At 37.5% G+C, this 16,490-nt stretch overlaps 1 protein-coding gene across 14 annotated transcripts in view; it reads right to left on the bottom strand.

Annotated features, from left to right (window-relative positions):
• The window catches only part of CADPS2 (calcium dependent secretion activator 2), a 299,343-nt gene that overhangs the window by 197,718 nt on the left and 85,135 nt on the right, over positions 1-16,490 (bottom strand). For all 14 annotated transcript variants that reach the window (XM_085218604.1, XM_085218528.1, XM_085218565.1 and 11 more), the window contains exon 3: positions 3,450-3,782. In XM_085218604.1, the coding sequence (XP_085074730.1) occupies positions 3,450-3,782 (333 nt within the window). The remainder of the gene's footprint in view (positions 1-3,449; positions 3,783-16,490) is intronic.

Below are 16,490 nucleotides of genomic sequence, written 5' to 3'. Positions count from 1 at the left end.
TTATCATAAAGCACAGATCAAGGCAACACAATGTAAATAATAATCAGGTGAAAGTGTTAGCACTTCCAAATTGAGTCTTTTCATCACAGAGAGATGTAGATGCTCAGCAGCAGTTCTAGCCTTGCTCTAAGTTCAGAAGTTGGAAGTGGAGATGTAGAAAAAAGCTTTAATGTCCTGATGTGAACACTCCTGTTAATGTTCAGTACCTAAGGATGTGCCTAGGCATTTAGTATACAGCAAAAGATTGTGGCAAAAAGCTAGTCTTCAAGGAAAAATTCATAAGATTCTCACAGTTCTGCACATTGTCTGACAATGCCAGAGAGCTGGTCTACCATTATTCACCTTATTGCTGATTAAGCTCTAGTGTTGATTGTACAAACACTGTTTCTCATTGCTTGAACACAAAGGACGGAGACTTGCAACCTGTGTGGACCTGCAACAATCCCTATCCTAGCAGAATCTTCTGATGACCTACTGCAGGACACCCAAGGGTTTAAGAGTTAAAGAAAAAGCTCCATTTAGTACAGGCTGGAAAGCAAAGGTTGCTGACAAACAGTAAAAAGTTTCAAAGTGCAAAAGTCACAAGAAGGAGATTGGCAGACAATACCACCTACTGTTACAAATAGCACCCTTGTTTGCTTACCAGCCCTGTAGCTGCAGGATAATATACTCTTATCATCGACATTGTGAGACATTTTTCAGACTGGAATTCTCAAAGGGCTGGAAGGAATTAAGAATGGAAAGAAAAAGACAGAGTTTTCTGCACAAATTATCACTGTACAGATTTGCTGTTAAGAGCAGGTGCTTCTCAGAGCTGCAAAATATTCAGTATTTCACATAAAGATCTGATTCTCTGCTAAAAGCGCAGGCTAGAAGCCAACTCACCAAAACCTCTATCAAAAATACAATTTTAACATCTGTTTGGACTTTCACTTATCTCACTGCTCCCAACAATATTGATTATCATTAACTGCAAGTCTCCAGTATTATAAACAGCAGTGGCTAAGGGAAACAGAAGTGAGCTTTTACATATAAAGACAGCTAGGTACTTCTAGGGGAGAATGAAAACTCTCGTGTCAACTAAAATAGGAGTCTAACTTCATTTCATCTTTTACAAATTCCCTATGAATAGAATGGATTAAAAGACAGTCTAGACTAAAAAGTTTATTAAAACTCTAATGAGGAATAAAGGATTTTGCCAAAGGAGAAGAGGCACTACATTATAAGAACCAGCTGCTGTTTGCAATACACTTCCTGGGAAAGCCATGACTGTTGTCTTTTTCTTTGCAACAGATTTCTCCTCATACCTTTGGTGTACTATGTGTTAGACTGAATCACAAGAACAAGATACAAAATTTATGTTAGATAGCAACTCTGCACTGTTGGAGCATGAAATGAAGGTTTTTGCTTTAGCAAAGTAGTCTATGCTTACTCTAGAAAAGGAAAACCTCAGTAAACTAGAACCCAAAGCAAGAAGCGTATGTGCTTGAAGTCTGTCTTTCTTCATTCTTCCTGATTGTATAGATGTTTTTATGACTGCTCCCAAAGAGATGTCTCCCTTTCTTCCCTCCAGTACTCATATGAATTCCAGGTAAACAACATATACTTCAGAGCTCAACATCAGAAAGAGGAAAAGTCTTCTCTTCACCTCACGGTGTCTTCGCACCCATCAGAAGAGCCAACCAGCCTCTCACTTGCTACCTACCACACAATAATTTCTTAGTAAAATAATATATACAAATAAATATAAAAATACTTTTATATAAATACATAAATATATAACTATTCACAAAATGTAAAAGAAAATAGCCCCAAAATTTGAATTCAAAATTCAACCATGACAGAAGATAAAAAGAGTTGTTGTGATGTTTCAGTTTCTCTGTAGGTTATGGACCAAGAACAGGAGAGACAATCAGTTTTGATGGATCAGAATTCCTACAAATTAACAACCAAACCCAAGAAGCCTTCAATTATACACACACAAGAACCTAAGGGGTCCATATCATCAGAACTTCTAGACTAAAGAAACAAGTTCTTTTTTTTTAGTATTCAAGGCTCTATAATCATGTTAATGTTCTTCTAGCACAATGAACATGAGCAGCAGATTCTGACTACTCTCAGTGACACATAAAGCCTGATTTAAGAAATCAACAGACAGGCCGTACAGATCCTACTGACGATAAATTGTAATTGTGGAGAAGTTGTTAACTTTTCATGTTTTCAAGTATTGGAGCAGAGCAGGTTGTCTTGAGAGTTCACGCAGTCTATCTTGATTTCTTGGCAATTTTAAGAATTGAATGGATAAAGCCTTGCATAACCTGGTCTGTACACACAGCTCATTCTGTTCTGAGCAGAACATTGGACTGAATTACCTCCTGAGGTCTTTACCAAACTGAAATATCCTAGGCTTGTGTGTTCTGTTATGCCCCATTCAAATAAGCAAGATAACTCCCTAAGATTTCAGTGTTTCTTAACCTTCTTACCAACTTGCATGTCTAAGTGGTTAGCTTCACGATACACATGTTAATTAAGAGCCAAATGGAAAAAAAACTGGGACAAAACTGAGGCAAATTCCATTCTTGTTCCTGTACTAGGATAGTCATAAACCAACCTTCAGCATAATACGTAAAAAACAGCTTAGCTGCAGTATGGTGTACTATTTAAAAAATGGGTTAGAAAGCTGTGCGCGTTCAGTTTAAAAACTATAAATATCTGCTCCAGTCAGTCATGAGACTTTCAAAAATGTCTTGCATTTTTCAGGTTTTTCATCACAAATTAATGCTTATTTTGTTGCTGCCTCACTACAAAGATTGGCCAGGTGAAACATTTCTTTTTACTATTTACACTACTGGTTAGCAATAGATTATGCCTATAAATTTGAATATGACTGCTGAATAGACTGTTTTTGATTCACTGATTTACAGGGAACATCTCCATTACCTAGCAGAACAACAAAGCAAAAGTGCAAATTAGCCTCATAGATGGTGTTTGCAATGAAGTATGCTGAGTTCTCAACACTGCATAGCCAAGGGCGTCCTGAACTCAATATCTACCATCTATCTAATTATGGCAGCAAATTTCTTTTAAAGATGTTTACACACACGCACATATGTATACACAAGTGTATATAAATGTGTCTATACATATACAAATATACACATGTAATTTCTATGTAGGTACGCAGGTATAAAGACTACAGAACATTCTGCAGAATCACATAAATCACTGGAGTTGTGAAAGGTCTCAGGAGATTTCTGTAGCAAAAGTACCATATATACTTTTTCCAAAGTGTCCTCCAGTGACCAAATTATGCTAAGATTCCCTCCTGAGTGGTTTCACTTCCTTGAAGTATGAGGATGCATTTAAAACTGAAGGTGAGATGCTCTACCTGTTGGCAGGGGTTGGGGGTGAAAGATTTTGAACACAACCCGAGTGACAGCAGTACTTACTTGGCAGGCATTATAAATCAACTGATGTTCCAATTTTTTGATCCCTAGAATCTGCTGAAACATTTCATAAAGCTGTTCCTTGCTCAGAATCAGCTCCGATACAGCACTTAAGGCCATTCTATTTGGCTGTTTGCAGAAGTCCTCTTCTCCCCTGTATATGGCATCATACTTGGCTAGCCAAGAACTTAATACTGTCTCTTTGCTTAATCCATCAATTTCCGGCAAACTTCGGACCCTCTTCTCTATGTTTTTCTTAAAAACATCTCTAAAGTCATTTGCAGAACATCCTCCACTGTGAACCATTCTTGCAACCCGGTCACTCTTGAGAAACACCTTTTGCAAAAAAGAGAAAAGAGACAAAAAAAATACAGACATTAGAAATGAACACAACTGCAAAACAAAGGAAGGGATTATTATTATAAAGTAATATTTTGTTTCTACATAAGATGGTTTTGCAGGGAGGAGATACACAAGCAAAGGTTGGTATATTTTCATAAAAAAAACAAAATACGTTCAAAAAATACGTTTCTCTATTAAACTGGTTGGGTTTTAAGGTATGCTACAACCTTTAAGCTAGAATGAAGTTTGAATTAATGGCTAATTTAAAAATTATCTACATGATTGCACTTATCTTTCCTCCATTAAAATCACAGAAGTCTGCAGATATTTGCAAGGTACACATGAAGAAGCCACATTGTCTCACAACTTGGCAGTATCATGAGTGAAAAAAAATCATCTTTCATACAGTTAAGAATTTCATGGAAGGAAACAGAAATCCAGAAAAAAAAAAACAACAACAACAAAAACCTCTTCTACTAGGGAAATACTGCAATTAAAACCAACAGAGAAGAAGCACTTAGAAATGCAGAATCTGGTTCCACTACTGCAAATATAATACTGGGGACAGAGTATGGAATTCTCTGTGTTAAAAACAAACAAACAAACAAACACACACAATGAAAAAAAACAAGGAAAACCCTCCTAAGTATGCATATATAAGATATGACAGCAAATTTCACCAACAGATCAACTAAATAAGTGTCAGCAATCTGTGGGAGTTTTTCCACTATTGAACAATAGTGGCACCCAACTCTTTCTTCTTCTAACATGGACCTTGGCAGCTCAGTCTCTCCAGCCAGTGTTTGGCCAAATGATTTATAGCAGCAAGTCTCAGAAAACTGTTCTTCTATTACATACAGCTAAAAAGAGGATGGCTGTCACCTGATCGTCAGTGTAAACAACCAACTTGCGCCTGGCACAAGGCATAAACTGTTATGGCACTGAAGAGGAAAAAAGCAGGTGGCTTCCCACAGCAGAAGAAAATGGGTCGGGGCCCTCCGTACTTGAGTGTGGGGGGAGAGCTTGGGTGCCTCACTGAAGCACAGCTGAAACACAAACAACAGACAGGACATGTGATCTGAACATATTTCCTTCTCAGCGCCTTTCTGCCTGTTTGCTTTCTTCAGTCAGACACTATGAAATGGAAGAAGAGATAGCCTTTCTGGAGGGCCATGAGGATGATCAGAGCACTGGAGCACCTGCCCTATGAAGAAGAGCTGAGGGAGTTGGGCTTGTTCAGCTCGGGGGAGAAAAGGCTTTGGGGAGACCTAATTGTAGCCTTCCATTATTTGAAAGGATCTTACAAACAAAAGGAATACTGACTGCTTATATGGGCAAATAGTGATAGGACAAGGGGGAACAACTTTAAACTAAAAGAAGGGAGATTTAGGTACAGTGTTAGGTGGAAATTCCTTTCTCAGAGGGTGGTGAGGCACTGGCATACAGGCTGACCAGTGAAGCTATGGATGGTCCATCTTTGGAGACATTCCATGGCCAGGTTGGATGGGTCCCTCGACAACTTGACTTAGTACTTGATTTTGTGGGCAACAACTCTACCCACAGCGGGGGGTTGGAACAAGATGATCATTAAGACCCTTCCTGCCCAAGCCATTCCGTGATTCTATAACAACCATGCATTTTCAGGTAAAAAAAAATTATTAACCAAAAGCTACTAAAATGTAATGCCGATCACAGCACAGCAAAGCTTTGACTCTAAATTTCACATGATGGAAGACAGCACACCTAACAAACAACTTCATATGCTCCTGTGCTTTGTTTTGAAAAGAAACCAGAAGAGCAGGGGAGCAGCTACAAAGCTAAGCCAAGTACAAGGACTGGGTCAAGAAAAACATAGTTTAAAAGTCTCAGTGCTTTTTGATACACCTTTTCCCTGTAGATTTTGTAAAATGCAGCTACTTAAATAAAAATATTTCAACTGATACTCTAATTGATATTGTACTGAACGGGGCAGATTAAACCTAAAAGAACTTGGTCCTAAACCATAAAACAGCAACAAAATCTGCTAATCACATTTAGTGTCTAACTGCAGCATGCTAAATTTCCTTTTTCTGAAAATACAAGTATCTAAGGTTGAACTTTTATCCACAAAGGGAGTTGACATGATTATTATCAATTAATGTTGATATTAATTTCCTCAGAATGCTATACAAATATTGGATTTCATTTCAAAACAGATAATAGTCTGAAATTCCACTTGACAATAAAACTTATCAACACAAACTAGAATCAGGATATTAACCTTTTCCATATTTCAACAGTCTACAACAATAAATTAAAATTCTTCCAAAGCTTATCTGGAAAGAAAACAGACAAATATTTAAAGTAGATGACTTCAGACAAACTTAGCTATTTTATTTTCTTCATAAATAGTATCTTATCCTCTATCATGTTAGTTTGCATAGTTATTGAGAAAAAGCAGATACAGAATAAAGAATAAAATTCAGAAAACTTACAGGCTTTTCCCCCTCCCCAGGAATGTTTATCCAAGGCTGCATAACCTTATGCATCACTAACATAACTGGATCACTCTAATTAAAAAAATGCTAAACACACACTGTAAGATCATCAGAATATCATTCACCTCTCACTACCTTCTTTAAGTTATATTATTCAAAACAATTAATTCAGAATGCAGTGGCTAAAAAGCCACTACGACTTGACTTATGAACTAGATTTATTCAGATTAATTCATACATTTTTATTTTTGATTTTGAAGTTAGTTTTCTACGAAATGGCAGGAAAAATCTGTTTTTGTTTTGTTTTTTTTCCAGTATTTATTCATGAAATGGTAACATTATTGTGATATTTGTCGTCTGCAACATCAAAAAAATGTTAGGCAAAACAGATTTTTAGATACAATGCAAATACAAAATACAATCACATAAAAAGTAAGAAAAAGGGCTTCAAGATCAATAAAAAACAAAACACATCTTCCAAAAATATGAAGCAATTTGATCACAATTAACATCATTTAAAAGAATGTACATAACTCATCTTTTCAAGAGTCATCAATATTGATGCTGCCAGTCAACCAGAAAACGCCTGCAATACAGCCTCTTTCACAGTTGCTTAAATATATATGATAGAACCAAGCATGCTAAAAAGGACATATGTTACTTGAAATATTCACTTCTAAAATGTTTTGCTTATGAACTGTATTTACATTAATTAATCTTAAATTATTCTAAGATACTACTTTAGCAAAATATCTGGTGTGATTACAGGAAACTACTCAAAAGTATAAACCCAAGGTGTGAACAATACTGCTAATAATATCTGGATGGTTCTGAAAAGGAATCCATTTAAAATGAAGGACAGTAAGCTTTAGGTTAAGTGGCAACTTAGCACGATTTTTTTCCTGGGGATCGTGAAATGTGACAGTCTTTAAAATGAACCACTTGTATTTGATATACTTAAACAACAATATTTTATATTTTATATTTTATAATATATTATATTTATATTTTATATAAATAGATATTGCATCGTTAAGCCATTATTTGCAACAGAAAATCATAAGTGAATGAAAATTCAGTTAGGAGCGTACCATACGTGCTTCTAATTTGACACAAAAAGACACATTAAAAAAAAGTTACTAAACGACTTGTTATTCCTGTTCCAGAAAGACATCGGGGATGCTTGACATTTGTTTCCTCAGTTTTACAGTTTTTCTGGAATGTTTTGCACCTGCTTTTTTCTTCTTCTACATACAAGTTTACAAAGCATTCCTGTTTGGAGAATATTTTCTTGCCAATGGCTTTGTTTCCACCAGCACTACAGAAATCTCCTCTGGGTGAGCTCTCGTGGCTCCAGAACCTTGGCTGAGCATGCAAGTCAGGACACATGCATGCTTTACATCAGTAAACTGGCAGTTCTCTCTTGACATCATTTGTTTCTGCAATTAAATACATAAGCTTTTACAGGATTATTTGCATAATCATCCCCAACAGGGAAAATATCTGTGTTGATACATATCTTTAAAGCAAAACAGTAATTAAGCACATCCACTGAATTGTCAGCTGTTCTTCTTTTTAATCCTGTATTTGGATTGTCTGATCATGGAACTTATTTCTAATTAAATAATCATTCCAGTGCTAAAATGTTATCTCAAGTGTTTGGAAAGAAAAACAAAAAAACATTAAAGGTTCGAATGTAAAACACAAAATAATAAATAGTTACTGTAGGGACAATGAAAACTGTTCTTACTGGGAAATGTATTTGACAGATCAGTCAGGAACTTCCCAAACCCTCATATTATTTAGAAATAATTTGATAGGAGCCAAAGTTTCTAATGAAGCATTTCACATTTCATTTTTCACTCAGAGTGTGGTGATGCACTGGAACAGGTTGCTCAAGGAGGTTATGGATGCCCCATCCCTGGATGTGGCTGTGGGCAGCCTGGTCTGGTGGTTGGCGACCCTGCACATAGCAGGAAGGTTGATCACTGTGGTCCTTTTCAACCCAGGCCATTCTATGACATACCTATTCTACCATCTCCTGTTCTATCACTGTATTCTGGATCTCCTCAGAGAAATTCTGGGGTGATGCTCTCTGACAGTCCCAACTTGAACTTCTAATATCATTACTGACTCCTTGAATTTCTTGAATCTAAGTCACTGTCAGCACCCCATGTTACCCACAAACTACCAAACACCAAAAAAAAGGCTCTCTTAACACAGAACATTTCAGGGAAGAAAAAAAAAAAAAAAAAAAAGGTAAAAGTATGTTTTGATGGTTCATCTGTCTTGAGAAACTACTTAAACTACTTCAATTCACAATATTCAGAGTCTATCTATATATACTCCTGGACAGAGCCACACATACAGTCTTGACAGCTAATATCATATCATAGCCATTCAAAAACATCAAGGTAAGGAAGTAAAAGTTGACACAAAACAAAAAAATGCCTCAAATTCATCTTTCCTTACAATTACAGTAACAATCTTTTAAATATACCTACTGAAGTATGGTTTAAACTCCCTTCTCACCCAGTAATTATAAAATTTCAACTGTTGCACATGCTAGTAAAAAGCTTAATTCAAAATACTCTTTAACAGTAGATAGCCACAATAAAAGTGTATTTCTGTTTAGAAACGAAAAAATCATAATTTAGGAGTGACTACAACTTGAGCATTGGAAATATTAAAGGACTGATTTTACATCTTCTAACACATGATTATGAAATATTGTACTAAATTTAACTAATTACATATGTGAGCAACACAAACATGATAATCTTTTTGCCTACTGTAAAGCTTAGGAAAATCATAAACTGTATACAGAAGAGTCTGGGTAAACTCAACTGCAGTCAATCTTTGCCTTTTCTCTATAAAAGAACTAAATATGATGCCTATGAGGCCCTGCATTACAAATTTTTATACATATTTTATTTCATTTGAAATTCACAGACAGTTTTGTTTTTGTTTTTTTATTAAGGTCATCTTTTCAGTCCAAAAAAGAATCCTGATACAACATCTATAAATATCTATGAAGTTTTCACCAGTTTGTATAAGTGGTGCTATTACTAACAAATACAACATACTGCCTGCTTCACATAGCACTGAAGCAGAACCTTCCAGCTACTTGGTTATATAGCAGTTCTCTCAGTAGCACCTCATTCAGCTCCAGGCACAATACTAACTGGCAATGCACCAAGCTGGCACTAATCAAATTACTTATTTATTTATTTTTAATTCTCAGGAAGGAAACTGAGAAAAGACTTGATAAAGAGAAGGAAAAAAAAAAAGTGATGTAAGCCCCATCTCTAAATTTTTTAAACAAAGTATTGCAAAAACAAACAAAAAATGCACTCCAAAATGATACCTTATCTCAAAAGGGAAATATTTATATACGTGCATTATGATTTTTAACTGAACATTCTCTTCTGAAGTAAAACATAACAAGCAAAGCCCCAATATTTTTAGTCACAAAAATTTGTTTATAGTACAAATCTGGGGTGCTGCAGAACACCACATATATTTGTGCTCTATCAAGACTGTGAAATAAAAAAGCCTCATTTTATGTAATACAATCAAATACGTTTTAATGAAATACCTTCTTTGGCACAGAACTGATCATTCTGGAGACAAACTGAACTCAGCTATAACTTACTCCTTCTTATGCTTTGAGTACTAGTTGTGTACAGCAACAAAGTATAGGATTTCATTTAAGCAAACCTTCGTTTAATCTTTAAAAATTCAAAAGGGTACTGAGAAGGCAAAGAAAGACCAAAAAACATTGATTTACCAGCCTGAAAAGGAAATTCCTTACTCATACACAGTTGTCCCCTGTGCACCTTCCTCTAGTGCAACCACACTGAGGTTCTCCTCCTCATTAGGTAAAGCAGCGTTGGCACTTTGTTAGCCACAAAGGCAGCTGGAAATTCTTCATTTTTGAGAGTCACTGCTGTTCTTGTAGTTCTGTAGAGATTACATTTACACACCAGTCACGTCCTACACCTTAATAGCCAGGGCTCAGTGTGGCTCTCATGGAAAAGGTGGCTGCAGCTCAAAATGCACACTGAACCTCTGGAACAGTAAACTTCTAGACAGGCCAGACATCATCTGAACCACCTTCTTTATCACCTTTTTTATGACACACAGTTCAGCTTAGGTAACAGCTTTCTCCTGCATGTTCTAGCACAGTACAGTACTAGATGGAATAAAACACCATGGCCATTTTACACCAACAGGGGCTCTTTACAATGGTTCACTCAGTAGTCCTGGTACCTTCCTACTTCTGTGGTTACAGTTACTTCCTTGCCATTGCAAATTAATCATAAAATACCCTTGTTTTTCATATTGCTAATCATATCTCTAATTGTATCTTCTGCACTACTGAGAAGCACAGTAAATTTTTTTATTACCTATACTTGGACGTTATAGGTGATCCCACCAACTGCTCCATTTTCTGTTGCAAAGTGGGTTTGCTTGTAAAAGTACACTGTCTCTCCTTAATTATTCCATGCCTCCATTTCTCTTGGCCTCCTGAGGTTTGCTAAGAAGTTGCAAGAAGCGCTGTGCTGTTGCTCAGGAAACACCCCTGATCTAGACGTGTTCTTTAACAGTGAATCCATCACAAGCCAGTTCCTCTTCCCAACTTGGAATAAAACACTCAGCTGAGCACCTGCCAGCCCACACACCTGTGATCAAAGCAGGACGGGGACCATCAAGACAGTAGTGCAGGGAAGGTTTGGCCTCTCTTCTCCAAGCCCCGGTTACATCCCGATTTCATTCCTACCACAGACAGCTAAAACTCAGCAAAGCAAAGTGGGCTCGCAGAGCTGTAAGAAATCATAGCGTCCCACAAAGGACCCACACGGATCACCAAGTCCAACTCCTGGTTTCACACAGGTGCATTCAAAATCCACACCATATTTCTGAGAGCAATGTCCAAATGCTTCTTGAGCTCCAGAAGGCTGTTACCACTGCCTTGTGCAGCCTGTGCCAGTCCAACCACCCTGTGATGAAAAAAGCCTTTTCCTAACACCCACCTGACACCCTTGACAGAGCCCCATGCTGTTCTCTTGGATCCTGCTGGTATCACTAGAGATAAGTGCTGAGAAAACAGTAGTCCATTTTCTGGCCGTTGTGGTACAGACACAATGACACAACGACCAAGCCTGCCCACGGCTGGGCTCACACATCATTTCCCCTTGTCTGCAGACACTGGTCATCTTCATCCCCTTCCTCAGAAGCAGCTGCAGTGAGGATGGACTCACTATCTCCAAAGTAGCAGCTGCCTCTTCTATCCATTTGCCTCCGCTACTTGCTACGCAACACTTCAATCCTACAGCTGTTGAACATCAGTGCGCCCACATAAATCTTAAAAGTTTACAGCATCATGAATTCTACCTTTCAAGTGTTCCCAGAGTTTTTAAATAGTATTCCACTCACAAATTACAAGTGAATTTCTGTGGAAGTGTCAAGCACTGTCCACCCTACACTACCTCATGAGACCGATGGGCCATCTGAGTACTTATTATCCATCTGCAACTCATTTTTTCATCCCAATGGACTGCAGCTAAGGTTTGGAGTATCCTTAAAATGCACTAATGTTAAAAATGAACCTTTTTATATAATAGTCTTTTTCTTACATATTAGAAAAAATAGTTTGCTAGATGCCACTTAAAGATCTTTCTCAGATTTCTTCAGGAAATCCCAATCTATCACATATAGAAGTACAACAGAGCTTTTTGTCCTTAAGGAGTCATTCTTGTATTAGAGGATTTTTTTTATTATTTTATTTTAAGCCAACTTGAAACAAAGCTAGAACTATATGAATACTAACCATATCATATTGGAAATTAAAAATTAAAAATACAAATGAACAGAAGTACTTCTTTTTATCAAAGACTGAACAAAAGGACTTTGTAAAGGTAAAAAGGACTTTGATGGAAGTCCAGGGAATGCACATTTGTGGATGCTTTTTAGCTTTCTGATGTATTCTCCCCATGTGCTGAAGTTCCCAATGTACTCCTTGAACTTGTAAGAAAAGCAAAAGTTAAGGAAAAAGTATGACTGTTACTCATGGTGAAATTACATTTGTTTTGAGAAGCAGCACAAAGTTCACAGAATTCACAGAGCCTAAAACTTGATTTGTAGTGTGATCAGCTGATAAAAACATTTTAAGTATTTAACGTATTTAAGTATTACAGAGCTGGAATCACGTTACCAGGATTTCCTCCCGCAGTTTAATGGTTGAATTAGGTCTGTAAAAAAAGGAAGAAATCTGAAGAACGCTAAGCAAGCAACAACTAACAAAAGGTTAAGCAGAAAGTCTGGAGTCAGGACACTTCTCACAAAGGAAAGCAACATTAAAACAACAATCTCAGTGTTCAGTCAACCTTTGCATACACCAATTAGCATAACCATGTTCCTGGGTTGCACTCAGCTGGCACCTTTACTCTTCACTGCTACTGCAACAGCTTCTCAAAGCCACCAACCCCCTCCCATCACAGCCAACAGCTCTCACCCGCTTTTTAAAGCCCTCCCTGCTCCACATTCAATAAATGATATTCCCCATTTCACTCATTACCATGAATGATGTTCTCTGGGACCAGCTTATACATTGCTCAGCTGTTTTGTTTTATTCTTTAACTCTACAAAGCATAGCTCTGGCTTCTGGAGTAAGTTTGATGAAGGCACAAAACACTTCTTACAGCCTGAACAACTTCCACAACAGACTTTAGAAACCAAGTCATATGCTTAGAAGTAATTAACATTGATTGTAACCAACATGCTTGCTGCTATAGCCTAGAGCTGCAGGAAAAACACTGTTCCAGACATGATGGTCTCCCTGCGCTTGTGAGAGTCTGGAAAGAAACTTAAAAACCTCAAAAATTGCAAAGTGTTTTTTTTAGATTAGGTCTCATCATCTACAGATGATCTGTATTACCAGACTACACAAGTAAGATTTCTGACCCAAAATAATATCTTGTTCAGTAGCTTAGTATATCTAATAGCACACATTTGTTATTTTTTATGCTACTGGACTAGAATTACTGCATTAGCCATTAAAACAGCATTTGTATTCTACAAAGAGACAGCTACCAATACGCTTTAACATCTACTTTTTAATAACTATTGCTTGCTGAACTTCAGTGAGAATTGAACTACATATTGAGATTTGCTCAGTATTTCAAAATCAGAAGTATTTTTACATGGTTTTAAATCCTTAAAATGATACCAGCTTGCCATTCTTCCTCCTTCTCTCCTTCCTATTCACCCCCCAGAAATATCCTCCATGCAGTATTTCTCTATTTAAGTAATTCTGTCATTATTTTCTTAATCATGGGACTCTGCACACGTAAGTATAGTACATAATACAATATTGCTGAAGTCAGTGAAAAGAATGTTTTAGAACAAAAGCATTAAATTAAGGAAAAAAACGGGAAAATTTGTTTTCAAAATCCGCTGAAGATGACGTTACATTGAAGTAATAAAAGGAAACTAAATGTACATGGATGGACAATTGTTGGCTGAGGAGGCATAATCTTCATTTCACTGTTTTCCTCCATTTTTAATACCGTGTGTCCTATCATTCTGGAGCAATGATATTTTCTTATATTTTCTTATTTTTTTATATTTTTCTTATAAAGTGTAGAGTTTCAAAAAACCATCCCAAGCTGCAATTTTTAGAGGTTTCACCTTGTTTACTTCAAGTCTTCAAAGCATAGCTTTGGTCACGTCCCATAGCTCAGAAACCAGCAGTCCAAAGAAACCTCTTGCAAACGGAAGCATGTGCTACTTCTCTAGGCTTAGATGCTTTTAAGCATATTACACACCATTGTACAATACTTGTTTCTTTGTCTTCCTTTTCAAATTGGCACAAGCAGCTGTCCAAGTCTCCTTGCATTTCTGCTCCTGATAGGCACACATTTCACAGGCTCACACACTGCAGTATTTGAGCCTGGGGCATAACACAAATGCAGCTGCAGTGACAACCACCATAAAAAACTGAAAAACTATTTCAACCAGAAGCCATTTTATTTTTTTCTGGATTCATTCATTAAACCTGTCTAGATGCCTTTGTGGAACAAGCATATTTTGTCCTCCTTTCAAGGCTGACAATAGTTTTTGCACCCTGGTGAGGCACAGTAAATTACGTAGTGTTGCCTATATGATAACAGTTCTAGCTTACTTGTGGAGCAAGTAGTAATAGTTCTGCTTGCTAGAATCACCACTGTATTATCTTTAAAAGTCCAGTCTCTGCTTGTACTAAAGGATATCGAAGCCTCAGAGCTCACTGGTGAGGGACTGTGCACCACGGTGCTGGCCCTTGGGTGGTACCAGTACTCTGGAAAAGAACTGTTTCCAAAGAAAACTGCATGTACCAAAGAGGTCCAGCTTCCATCCTGTGGTACTCTGCTCACACAGGCAGTGTATATTAGCACTGCTCCAGATCTGCAGATGCTGATCTACAACAGAATATTCAACATCAGCAGCCAAAAGTGTTGCAAAATATCCCCTTTCCAAAGATGAGGCTTGAGCATCTTCATGCTAGAGGCTTGACTCTGCATGAGGGTATTCATATGCATAAAAATGACTTCTGATTTGCCAGTTGACCATGGCAGTCCAAAATTAGCTCACACACAGGTAAAAGGTCTGCAGAAACAGATCTGCACATTTCAAATTGTTGTGATGCTTGCTTTGTTGAAATGTGTAAGACTTTTAACCTTCAGTTAAAAGAACACGTAATAGTTCTGATATACTGCCAGATAGAAAGCACTGTTTGCACTGCCTGTTGCCTTCCTCCTGCCTAGGATGTTGTAAGTATGACGCCATGAGGTCTGAAATCACATCACTTTGGTCCTTTCATCATTCCTACCTAACAGTGGAAAGAAATGTATAAACGTCATCTGAGACTGAGCAGTTTTCATACAAGTTTAGGCTTTTCCACCCAGCAGCAACCTCTTGCTAAAAAAAGCAAGAGGTATAGATGCTTCTCTAGACCCTCAGATACGGAAGAAAGAGCAGATTTGTACACAGTGGATCTAGGGCCACTGAGGCCAATGTTTCGTAGACAAAACTGGCACTCTGGCTTTCAGTCCGACAAGAAGAGGTGACCTTGGAGTGACTGACAGTATGTCACAAGAAACCTGAACTATGTGCTAGATGCTTGATCACCCTCTTTCTTATGTACTGACTGATACAGAACATGAACACCAATGAAAATATTTTATATTCAACAGCCCACAACACCAAAGGGAGGGAGAAAGTTTGAACCTCTGAAGAAAACACTGGTATACTTGGAAGTCAAATCGGGGGATGCCTTGAAATATAAGAAGTAAATTTTCATGTCTAAGGAAGAAAAAAATCTTTAATTCAAAGGTAGCCGGACCATCTCTTCTTTACTGAAAGAACTGCTGGCATTCCAGGAGAAGAGATTTAAATAACTTTAAATTTTTAGAAAACTTAAGGAGGGAGCCTGGTGGGAATCTTAGCTTTTGTAACCAGAACAGAAGACGTGCACAGACACTGAAACCCTGACTGTGACCTTGCTGGAGCTGGAAACTGTAAGTTATCTGAATGAGAGAGAGGCATCTTTCCAGCTCTCTGGTTTCATATTCCTACTTACCCTGGCTTGAGTTAGGTATCATACAGGTAACTGGAAAAATGAAATGTCATGCTCACCCAAGCATATGGCCAATTAATAAAATGGGGCCCTGGAAGATGAATGCCTGAAATACGTGCCCCATTCCCTGCCAGAACTTCATAGTAGCAGAATCGGCCCTAATAGGCCTGAGAAAGGAAATCAGGAGCGTTCTACTAGCACTATTATTAATACTGGAAGAACTCTGGCAAGCAGTAAGATATCGGTGTATATGCTTGATCAAGTAACAAGGGGAAGCCGACAAATCAAGCCAGAGAAGTTACCAATTCTAGACTTGGAAATTAGTGTAGATATGAAACAAATTCTGTTCAGAGACACAGAGCAAAGGTTTCCCTTAACGATGGAAGGAACTTTTTCCACTGTGCACGGCCACAACATGCTCACTGTTTTTGGTTATATCCATCACCATCTACTTGGCAAAGAAATCATTTGCAAAACTGCATCTTGTCAAAGCATGCTTTCATGGTCAGTAAGTGAAATTCAGCAAGCATTAGGAATTGATAAACACAACTTGAGAAAAATCCACAGCTGTTCAAAATCAATAGCCCATATTTCCATTTGAGTTGC

This window comes from Meleagris gallopavo, chromosome 1 (assembly GCF_905368555.1).
Source record: "Meleagris gallopavo chromosome 1, MGAL_WU_HG_1.1, whole genome shotgun sequence".
Lineage (NCBI taxonomy): Eukaryota > Metazoa > Chordata > Aves > Galliformes > Phasianidae > Meleagris > Meleagris gallopavo.
This window is presented reverse-complemented; position numbering and strand designations above follow the sequence as displayed.